A 12,123-nucleotide genomic window follows, 5' to 3' on the forward strand; every position below is an offset into this window, starting at 1 on the left:
AGCTTAGGGGTGTTGTAATCAAGAAATTTTATTTATTTTAATTGTGAAAAATATGGTGTCTCCCTTATAAGTAGACTGGTAGCATGGACGTTATCTGTGGTAATAGAGTTGGTTGCTCATTCCTGGACTCTTAATATGGTTAAGTCCTAAAACATTAGATTGCAAATTACTCACCCAGAAAAAAAATACTACAACTTGAAGGATATGAAAACTTACTACACCCTTTAAAACTTCTGCAGAGCAGCAGCGTGGGTTTCATAGGGACCAGCAAGGCTGTAGCTTGAAGGACTCATCTCTACCTCTAAGGTGCTTGGCCGCCACAGAACATATTCTGTCCCTGAGAAGCTCAGCCCAATTGCAAAACAACTTTTTTTCCAAATAGAAATCAAACAAGAAAGCACTCTCATCTGCAAGACTCAGGATCCTGCATGGATCCCAGTAGTGAGCACCACTCCCCTGGCATGCCATGGCAACAGTGGACACACAGGAAGGGATACAGGTTACTAATACCAGGCTGTCTGTCCCACTAGAGCGCTCTACAAGGAACCAGAGACAAGGATGGCAGCAGGGTACTGCAGCAGGACTTGTGCTTTATTGTGGGAGATGTGAGGAACATTGGTGGCCAGCAGAAGCTGGGCTTTGTTGCTGGTTCTGACCACACAGCCCTTGACCTCCATACATAAATAGGGACAGACTTTACAAAGGCAATCCCTCCAGCTCCGGAACAGGAACCTACTGTGTAAGGGGCCTCATGCCCAGCCTGGCACTGAATCCATCCCAGTGGGGCTGGTCACGGACATCTCCATGCTGACCAGGCAGCTTCCGTGCAGGCTGATGAGGCTTCTGTCATCCTAGCACTCGTCCCCGTCCTCCTGCTCTGAGGAGTCCACGAGGCCGCTCAGCTTGTCCGCAGGTTGCCCTGTCTGGAGGAGGTCTGCTTTGGCAGCTGCCCTTTCCAGGTACACTTTGTACATGGGGTCCCCATCTAGGGAAGCAGGTAGTGCTCACTGAGCACAGTCAGCTTGTCCACAGCCAGCTGCGGAAACCAGATGAAGTTGAGCAGGGATACAAAGAATGTGTCCCATCCTTGATGGACAGGACCTTCTGTGTACACCTTGTAAAGACCACCTGTGCACCTTTCTTGTTTGTCAAACAGAAAAACAGTTGTACACAGCCTGGGCCATGAATTCACCCACCCGCTTCAGAAGCCTTGTGTAGTGGAGTACCTGTCTGTCATGTTGGTACAGCCCTTGCCCTCAGTGGAGGGCAGGAAGTAATACTGAGACTTACAGTAGTATTGCAGACCCCACAGCATGAGGGGCTGGTGGAAGCTAGGATGGCCCAGTTTCCCAGATCCTCCACTGGACCACTTCAGAGCTCTGGCCACCAACACTACTTGCTTTTGGGAATTTATATCCATCAAACTGAACACTGTAACTGACTCTACAGTTCTCTAACTGTTCATCAGCTATATACATCGTTACTTTCTCTGGGTTTCAAGAATTGGCATGGTCAGGTCAGCCTGCACTGCTCTGCTGGCCATGACCGAAGAAGATAAATACTCCTGAGTACTTGAGATCTCAGGATTCTGAATGCTTGTTTCTGGAAATGTATCTGAAGAAGAGCATCCGGTATATCTCATGTGCCTTGTGGTAGTCGCCCTTCTGGATGCTTGTATGCAGTTTGCCCTCCATGTGGTGAGGGCATCTTTTTGTGCGGTCAACATCAACACCATAGGCCTCTGCACGTTCAGAACTGGTGCTGTGGCAGCCGATGTTGGCGGAGTCTCCTTGCTCCCTTCCCTGTGGCCGCTACATACACTCTACCAGAACTGATTTGTTTTTTTTAGCAGAAGCTACTATTGATGGCGACTTGCCCATCTGCCTGTATCACTGTGGGAAACACTATTTTCCCAGATAAAACAGCAGTGCTGAGTCTCATTCTTCATCTATAGTTCAGAGATGTGCAAATTTGCAACATTTTTTGAGGCTTCTCTGGATCCAGAGAATATAACGGAGATTCTAGGCCCCAGTGACTTGTTTGAGTCTCTGTAGCAGCACAGGTAAACCCTGGGAGGGCTCCCCTGCATCTGTTGGTCCAGTAAATGTTGTTGTCGCCAATGCCGATGTCACTCCTCAGGGTGCAGGTGAGTCTGGCTCTTGGTCCAAGAGGCACAGAGAAGGAGGGTGTTTCTGTCAATATAGCCTGAGAAAAGGAACCTGCCAAAGCAGAAACCACAGTGAACAGCAGAGTTGAGGTACAGCATTTTGGGGATTTGAACCAGAAGGGACTGACTGAGTTTAGGAGTTCTCCCCACTCTTGGGCCTGTCCGTACCTGTACATTGAGATGGAACAATGAAGATGAGGGGAGTCCAAGCCATGGCACACACAGCACACCTTCTTCTTAGACCAGGGTCTTCTGTCTGGGCTGTCTCTTTATCTCATCATCTGGACCTCACAGAAGAAGAGGTGCTAGTCAAGCAAATGAGTTCTCATTAACTCCTCCTAGTGGCTGATTCAGTGTGGGCTCCTGAAAGAGCAAGCCAGGTGAAGTGAATTACTTTCTCCCATGGACTATAAAGTAGATGGTAAAACACCCAGGCCTGTGTGCAAAGACCTCTTTCAGATCCACAGGAGAGCGAGCTGCTGCTGATTCCTCACAAATTGGAGGACTCAGCCAGCCACTGGGCCCCATGTCTGTTAGGGTTACCGCATGTGGGCACCTGTCCTGCAGAAACTCCAGAGAGAGACTCAGCACACTCCTGTGAGTCCCAGAGCAGCCGTCACTTCCACAGTTGTTCACTATACCAGTGCTGCTGTGGGTTTCAGACTTACATTTCAGACCCATGAAAGGAAAACTACAGGGAGCATGGCCATGTGTCCTAGTGGAGCCATCGCTGATGCATTTCCTGATGAATGTGGACAGGGACAGCACACGGGCAGTCAACACAGGAGAGCTTGGGACCCACCCAGGAGCTGAGGGTGAAAAACCCTGAACAGAGACAAATGAGTCTGACCATCTGAACAGTTCCATGTAGGGGACACCATTGCCTTTAACGGATCAAGGATGAGTAGATCTGTCTTTATTTTAGAGGAGGAGGCACTTGTTCAGGAAGCTGTGTGTGAAAGGGGGTTCATGTAGTGAAGCAGGCCTTGATAAAAGTCACAGGAGACAACACAGCATAGCCTAGAATGCAGATCAAATACCAACACAGGGTCTGCAGCTGGCAGGCAGAGTGCAGAACCAGGCAATATGCCAAGACGTCATGTGTGGCTTTCAGGAAAACATGTCAAGATGTTTGAACACAAAATGTGTTCAAGAGATATGTAACCAAAATGCTGCCTATTGTTTCTTCTGACATTAGACACCCAACTCTGATAGATGTTATGGGCTGAACTTGCGCAGAAGGGGCCTTGAAGAATGCATCTGCCTGAGGCTGATACAGATCAACAGCTGAGAACCAGGGAAAGGCTGAAATGGGGCAGATTGGAGGTGCAGCAGTGATGCAGTAAACAGGAGTTGCAAAAGGAGGTGATGGTGCAGGGTAGAAGATGGGTCGTAGACCGTGACTTAGGAAATGAAGCAGGTCTAAGGGCCTGCTTAGGAGTTAGTTATATACTAACCACACGAGACATGATAATGTGGAAACAGGAGTCTATTCAGGCATAGAGCTTTCCAGAATCATTTTCTGTTAGTAAAATGCACCAAGCACAGGCTGATATATCTATATTTAAGAGAACAATGCCAACTCCCTGGGATTCCCTTTAAACAATAGGTTCAATGGGAAGTACTTGGATTAGTAGACCAAGCATAGCCTTGACGTCTGTTTTATTGGTATTTTATGATCATATTTTGAATCATTGAATGTGAACGAATGAAAATAATGTAAGCAGAAACTGTGTTCAAAAGCAGCAGTGTAGTGTAGACAAAAACTGTTGCAGGTGTGGAGACTGATCAAGGCCCAGGAGGCTGAGTATCCTGCACTGCTTCTCTTGTCTCTGTCATCTTGAGAAACTCACCTGTGCCAAACTCAAATGTAATACCCAGGTCCACCATCAGGCCACAACTCAAAGGTATGTGCAGTGCCTGTATTACCTGATGCATAGTTAGATTCATAGAATGAGCTGGAGTCTGTTAGAAGTGGTCTTGAGAACACAAAGAAAGAGACCACCACTCCCACTAGAGCATCTTAGCAATGCAACTTCTAATCAGGAGAGTAGATGCTCACAGTAGTGGCAGAGCAAGCATACCTGGACAGTAAACTGTACTTTTTATCCCTTTTAACACTATTATCCATGACCAAAGGAAGGAAAGTGGTTGTTTGCAAGATCTGAGGTCTAACCTCACAGTGTATGCACAGCTGGCTAGTGTGGAAAAGAATTATGAACAGTGAAGAAGGCAGAGGGGAGAAAAATGTATACTGAATGAATATAGATATTTCATTTTTTTTAATCAAGGAAAGGAAATTGGTTCCATCTGTCTGGAAGAACATGTCTCACACTTGAAGAAAATGGGACATGTAGAATGGGACATCTGGGAATGGAGGAAGAAAGTCTAAAAGGCACAGGGGTGTTCAGAGTTGATGGAAAGACAGGATTTGTTTCATAGTATTTGACAAGAAAAATGATCATTTAGTATTTCTTACAGGATTGGTTATTATTGACTCATAGGGGTATCCAAGAAGATATGAGGAATAGATATCTGACTTTGTTGCACCATTGTACACTAGAGACAATGGAACTGATTTCCATGATCAGGGTGCAGGCAATGTTAGCCAAGAAGCAGAGGGCGGGATGGACTGGGAAAGGATCCTTGCAGTAATAGAGACTAACAGATAGTAGATGAAATGCTGTGATAAAGTGTAGTAGTGATCTGTGCTTAGAACGCAGATATGGCCAGGGTGACAGCAGAGCTCTTAGGCCTGTCGCTGCCCTGCAGTGAGAAAGAAGCAGTTCAAGACCAAAGATCTCCTCAAGGAGTCTAGGTTGTCCCAGACCTCCTTTCCCACCTCTGCAGAGAAGTGGCTCTTCCTTTGTGTATGTTTCTAATGAGGCTGCCAAGACTCTTGGGAGCCCTGCTGCTGAAGCTCAGCTTCCATGGTAACCTGAGGAGGAGCTAGGTAAGCTTTCAGTTTTGGGGAGTCCTAGCAGCAATCACTAGCTATGGCTGACTCCTTTCACCGTGGGCTCTGACAGGACAGAAGGACAGCACTGCTGAGTCTCCTCAGTGAGCACAGGGTGAGCTCTAACAGGGTCATCAGTCAGCACAACACACAGCCCTCAGAATCCAGCTGGATTCTACTAGATCATATCCTTTGATCTTCTGAAAAGATTGCCACATCCAGAAGAAATCTTTAACACTCTTACAAAAATAAAAGGAAATAATACATTGTTAACTCTCCCAGAGGGAATGGTATCAGATTATTTCATGGTATGTGATTTACCATGAAGATATATGTTGTGTGGGGTTCCTCACAGCATTCACTATTAAGGGAACAGATTCCAGTGCCTATTAAATTAATTTACTGCACTACAGGCTCCACTTTTTGCATATACAATAGTCTGCCCCATACTTGATCAGAGACTCATTTATGAGATTCCTGCACTCACTTCCAGTGTCTGTATGTTTCATTAGTCGCTGGACAAATTTCAAACCCATTATTCTTTTCCTACACCACTGTACCCAATTCCCACCACTTTGTTTCAGCCAGCAACACCAGAGACACTATGTCCCTGGACACACTTGCCGTGCTGAGCAGGAAATCAGGTAGGTGTACTTCAATCTCCTTCCCATCCTCCAATCCCAGTTCCCCAGTCTTATTCTCAGTTTTGGAGTAGGCCAACTGTTCTGGACTCTCTTTTTTTTCTGTCCCCATTCCTGGGAAAGTAAACAAATCCTCTCTCAACCTTCTCTTCATCCCATCCCTTTGTCTTGGTCACCTTCACTGGAGAGAGTCTGTCACTGCAGCACTTCTGGCCATGCTGACCATGGAAGCAAATAGGCAATCTTTCCTCTCCATTCTGTCCTTCATTTTCAACCACCCAGTCACATTCGTAACCATGTACTAGATCATGTGCTGGATAAGAATGTGAATTCACCCTCTTTCTCCAGCTCCCTGGTACTTTAGAGATCAATATGGCTGACCAAACTATATTCCCTCCTTGTGTATCTTCTGAGACACTTGCCAATCTAGCTCATCCTATTCTTTCTTGCAAGCTCCCAATACTTAGAAACACTGTCCACCTGGAACCACCAGTAGCCACACCTGGAAGAGACTCAGAGCATTCTCTATATAGGCAACCCACAGCCACTACACCCCCTCCAAAAATCCTATGAGGGTAACAGAAACTAAGGAAGGAAAAACTTACCCAACAGATAGGCAAGACCAGATATCAACTACTGGAAGTGAAATTCTTCTAAGCCCAGATGCCTGGATGTCAGCATGAGGACAGAATCAAAACAGCGCCAACAGTGTGTCTCCACTAGAGCTCATCAATAGAACTTCAGTAGTTCCTGAGCAAGGCAATACAGCTGATGCACAGAATAAGGACTTCAAAATAGCTATTATGAAAATGGTCAAGGACCTTAGGAGAACATGAATGAATGTGTTAATGAAATATTTGGAACACAAACAATGGATTTGAATGAAGAAAACAGGTCAAGGGTGTAAAAAAATCAATAGAGACAAGTGGAACCAAGGGAGAACTGGAAACAGAAGTGTAAGGGACTGGAACAAGAATCCTAGAGGTAAGACTTACTGACAGAATATAAGAGAGGGAAGAAAAAATCTCAGACATTGAAGTCAAGATAAAAGGAAATGGATTTCCCAGTCAATGAAAATGTTAAATCTAATAAAATTTCAAGCACAAGGCACCAGAAAAATTGGGAAATTATGTAAAAGCCAAATTCATGACTAAGGGGAATAGAAGGAAAGAAAGCAAGGTCAAAGACACAGGAACTATTTCCAATAACCTCATAGAAGAAAACTTCCCTAACCTAAAGACTGAGCTTCCTATCAAGGTTAAAGAAGCTTACAGAACTCCAAATAGACTTGATCATTGAACAAATCATACTTGGCACAATATAATAAAAACAATCAAACAAAGAATGTTCAAAGGTATAATAAAAAACATCAAGTAATGCTACATCCATGACTGTCTCGCCAGTGTAGCAGAAATGCTGACTGGACAGGCAGGTGTAGCCAGAGGATTGGGATCTGTGCTCCTCGAAGCTGAGTTTCAGGCTGTCCCTTGGCAATCAGTTGTGGTGTAATACCACCTGAGTTGCCATTTGTACTGACTCAACCTGGCTGTCCTTGGAAGCCATAAGTGTGTCCTTTTCTTTGTCTTTGTGTTCTTTGTGATCCTTGCATATTGCTAACAGATCAGACTATTCCAGGTAGTTGTGGATACAAACAAGACTGCTCAGGACATTTTTGAAGTTCTGCCCCATTATTCATTAAAGCCTTTAAGGAAATAGCCAGTTCTGGAAATGGGGAAGTCATAGTTAAAATAATTCCTTAATGATGTGGAGCAAAAGGAGTTGCTCTTATCAGGAGAAAACTTAGAAGCCTTCTGTAGGAAAACAGTTGCAGCAACACTAGATGTTTGCCTGAGAAATACGTGCAGGAGGCCTATGAAACCTTTATTATGGCCAGAATAACTTTGGCTAATTACAACATCTGACCCTGAGAGTTGGGGAGGGAAGAAAGTTGAGATTTATGGTATGAGACCAGTTTCAGACAAGTTTGAGATCATGTCTTTAAAATTTCCTAGCAGAAAGTTTTCCCAGGAAGATAGTGGCCTTCTCCTCTCACACCCCAAGATATTCTGAGCACAAAGTCACTTAACCCAGCCAGCCGCCTGGTACAGACTGGGCGAAAGTCCTTGTGTCCAAGTCAAAGCATTTTCAAAGATTCTTTTTGTAAACTGTTTTATGCTTTTTTAATGATCTAATGATGTATGCCTTTGCCAAGTTCTTTGTTTGTAAAAATATAAAAGCCTCGCACTGAAAAAGTAAAATCGCAGCAGCATTTTCAAAATACATTGAGGGTGTTTGCCTGTCAATTTCCTCCGCCATATCCTGAAATCTGTCCTTCGTCCTGTTCCCCCATGGTCTGAGTGGCTCCCCTGAGCCGGTCCGTAGCAAAGTAACATAATGGCAGGAATTATTAGAATTAAAAGATGACTGATTATACTAATAATAACTATCATGATGACTAGGGTGAGCAAGGCACCATATAGGACTTGGTCAAGATTCCATTTATATGATGTAGCCAATGAAGTGGATTCTGGACAATTCATAAGCTGTCACAAAGAACCAGACACCCATTGACCTGGACAGGACCATCATCCTCTGCAGAGAAGAGTGCTCAATTGGTATGGTTGGTGTACATCAAGACCACGATACAGAAACTCATCATCTACCACAAGGAGATGCACATTGCACACAAATTCACTACACCTGACTGATCTCAAGATTAGATCCCTGAAAACCTTGTCAGCTGGCTTGCCCCTGGTGACCCAGGAAGATGCTCCCTATATGTATGGTGGACAGGAGAAGACTGCAGGCAGCTCGCTGAACAAGGCTGCACACAATACCACTGGCCATCATCTGCAGCTCTTTGGCAATCAGGTTTCCTTCTAAACTAAAGTCTGTTGATGGCCCTGGGCCCAAAGATGTTCCAAGTTTGTTGTTTGTTTTCTGGACAGTGATGTTCCCCAGTCCTGTTACGTACTGTTTACCTATTTCCAGTACAAACACCTATCTTGCTGTTTACTCAAAGTCAAGGAATCCCCCATGGGGACAACAAATTTATCTGTCTGAATAATCATTAGATGGGACAACAGCACCTTGGGGCATGAAAAATGAAGGCTGTGAACATAAGCAGATGTGACCAGATCAATCCTAGACTCAGTCAAGCAGAAAGAGGAAGAGGCTCCTGAAAACATGTGGCTTCTCTTCTCTGCAGCCACACCCTCTCTGAGCACCTCAGGATGAGAGCAGATTTCTCACACAGCATTCATCTGCTCAGCTTGGAGCAAGCTGGAACCCATGAGGAAGATAGGGTCTTCTCAGGGTACCCAAGCATCACTCACTCCTAATCTCCTTTTCAGGGGAATTTTGTTCCTCTCCTTCTTGCGTGTGAACCCTGTCACCACCTGCACATTCATCCCTTACTTTGCTGCTGCCAGAATGGAATTTCCTCTGGAGAAATCACCTCCCCCCCTTCCAGATCCAAGCCCTTTCTTCTGCCCTCTCTCACTGCTTTTATCCCTTGACATGTTCCACTTGCCCCACTCTTCCTTCCACCCTCCTCTTCCTGTGCCTCCTTATCACCTAAGAGAACAGTGTGCAAGCACTTCTTTACATGTGCTCATTGATTCTGTTGATGGAAACGAGGGGAGAAGGAGATGGGGACCCAGAGTCATCTGGGACACTTAACTTTTCTCATGTGGACTTGGAGCGGGATGGATGCCTTGTCATCGCCCATGATGATGTGACTGGCTTCTCTGTCCAGCTACTTCTTCTGGGGACAAATGAAGTTCACCCTTGCACCCTGTAGGAGATGAGGGATACAGAGCTCACGCCCTGGTGGCTGGAGCTGTCTAACAGGTAGAGGTTTGGGGCACACCTCCTTTCATGTTCTGGCCTGGCTTGCTCCAGAAGCTGTTATGCCCCAACCAGGCTGAACACAGACCCGGGGTTTAGGAACCCCGGGTCAGGGCCGCATCTTCAGCCCTTGAAAAGAGAGAAACAAAGGACTGTTTTAGTGATATTGACATAGAAAGACTTAGCAAAAAGCTGATCTGAGGAACCAGAGCTCTCCACAAACTTAATCCCTTCCTAAACTGTTGTCCCTTTGAAGGCCATCCTAACTCCTTTCTCCCAGCATCCCCAAGCCCTGCCAGCAACCTCTGCTGTCTGCTTCTGTCTCAACTACGCTAGTCTCTTCATGAATAGAATACAGTGTGAAAGCTCCTTTTGGGGTTCCAGACACCTTAATGTTTGGGTCCTGTAAATGGCTGAAGCCTGCCCATGGCAAAGTGCCTTCAAAAAGACAGCTCAAATCATATGTGGAATAACTGTCCTCACCCAGTCCATATACTTTAATCTACATTTTTCATTCTTTGTTATTCATTACCTGGATGTTGTATCTTTAGTCCTTGGCATGCAGAGGCAGCAGAAAAACCTTCGAAAAAGGTTTCTGTTGTCCTCCATCTTAGGCTCCTCCTGTATTTTCTGAGATGTTTTATTTGTAGCATTTTCTGCTTTGTTGTGTGTGTTGAATGCCTTCATATAAGCACCCTGTGGGGCAGAATTCGCAGGTGATTTTAAGATCTGATGTATAAATTAGGGGAGCTGGACTTAGAGAAACCCTTGCTAGGTTTTTCATTTACCTCCTGCCCGTTCTTCACATTGGTTTCAGTCATGAATGTTGGCAGAGCCAGCTCACTCCATCTTCTCTTCAAAGGAAACCTAGGGAGGGTAAGATGAAATCCACGCCTCCTGGAGTAGCAGACCTGGGGATGATATTGACTTTTCCTTCTGTATATATGATTTCTCTTGTACAACAAGTCATTTTGTGCCAAGGTGTCATGCAATCTGTTTGGCACAGTTGTTTCCAGGTTCTCCTCAGCCAGAATGTGAGTGAGGGAACAGGTGGTATTCACTAAAGTAGACATGGAGTACTCAGATGCTAATTCCCTGGATGGTAGGAAACTGTAATCACTCATATTGATGGAGGAGAGTTCATCTGCCATGTCCTCCACCTTTTGTAGTGGGGAATGGCTCTGCCACAGGATGCTAGAAAGAAAAAAAATGCAAAATCAGCAGTAAGAGACAAAGTTATGACTATCAGTTTGTACATCAAGAAATCAAAAGTCTCACAAGCATGCTACTGATGCATCTTGGTGGTCAAAGATGCAAAAACAAACAAAGCACAACATTCCAACCACAAAACTGTTATGAGAAAGTGTAAGAAAGGACAGAGCTGGAGATAACTTTGCAGTTGAAAAAAAGAGCAGGTCCTTTGAAAGAATGAACAAATCTGACAACCCTTGATATGAACCTGACAAAGGAAGACACATATTATAGAAATGTGAGAGAGCAAAGAGATGAGTAAGATCCATGGGAACTCTAGGACCTACAAAATAAATCTTGCACTCCAAAGTGTTGACAACCCTCAAAGAAAGAGAACACTAAATTCACAAAGTGGACACAAACAGAGATATAACAGATTACCAAATATACACCACCAGTTGCCTTCCCACTGCTGCACCTCAATATGATGATGAATTCAGGATCTTATGAAATGTGCCAAGATCTATATGAGTACAAGATTGAAAGATAATAAGGCTCTCCCTATCAGGACATCACAGTACCAAAGATTGCATGAAGGATCATACCTGCTTTCTTTAAATACAATGGAGATCAATGATCCTCAAGCTGCTTCACCAGAGACAATAAAGATCGTTCTAAACATTCTAAGATGACAGTAGTATCCTGATGCCAAAACAATGCACACATAAACACACACACACATACACACACACACTTGTACATTTGTGTTGCATATGCACACACGTTGACATAAACACACTAATACTTACATTCACAAAATGCATAATATAATATTCTTTATGCCCATTATCTGAAATGAGATTCCCTGTGCAACACTGTTTAAGAATCTATAAGAGATAGCTCATGTTATTCCATGAAGAATGATATGTTGTAGTTTTCTGACATACACATAGACACAGCAGACACAGCTTTGGATGTACTGTGCAAGTTCCAGAGATATCCTCAGCCTAACTAGAGCTGTGAATGTGTTTGTGGATTCTTAAAAGGGGAGTACATTAAGCACATTCCAGGGATTTTTGCAATATAACACAGCAGATGAAAATGATCCTTGTTCACTATATATATGGATACAAGTCTCAAGGCATATACTATTCATGTTTAAGGTTTGAAATAAAACAAAAAAACCCCAAAAGAAATAGTACCACATGACCAAAAAATTATAGAAAAAGGATCAAATTTAGAAAAAAAGTCAAATGGGCACAAGCAGAAATCAATGTCTCAGACACCAGTAATGATTCTGTGAATTAGAAGATGGTGTA

The 12,123-nt window shown here is 44.2% G+C and overlaps 1 protein-coding gene across 2 annotated transcripts; it reads right to left on the bottom strand.

The window, feature by feature from the left end:
* Positions 1–2,269: 2,269 nt before the first annotated feature.
* Positions 2,270–10,791, bottom strand: LOC148123066 (uncharacterized). 2 transcript variants are annotated; one of them, XR_015737043.1, is made up of 4 exons: positions 10,402–10,791; positions 10,146–10,309; positions 9,447–9,742; positions 2,270–2,530 (listed from the first exon to the last, which is right to left on the bottom strand). XR_015737043.1 is itself a non-coding variant. In XM_087903111.1 (3 exons), the coding sequence occupies exons 1-3, from the start codon at positions 10,762–10,764 to the stop codon at positions 9,709–9,711; spliced, it is 561 nt and encodes a 186-aa protein (XP_087759237.1). In that variant the 5' UTR covers positions 10,765–10,791; the 3' UTR covers positions 3,324–9,708. The 2 variants fall into 2 exon arrangements, 1 of the variants encoding a protein (XP_087759237.1); XM_087903111.1 differs by lacking the exon at positions 2,270–2,530 and having other exon boundaries at positions 3,324–9,742.
* Between the last annotated feature and the right edge of the window lie 1,332 nt (positions 10,792–12,123).

This window comes from Myodes glareolus, chromosome 2 (assembly GCF_982192425.1).
Source record: "Myodes glareolus chromosome 2, mMyoGla1.1, whole genome shotgun sequence".
Lineage (NCBI taxonomy): Eukaryota > Metazoa > Chordata > Mammalia > Rodentia > Cricetidae > Myodes > Myodes glareolus.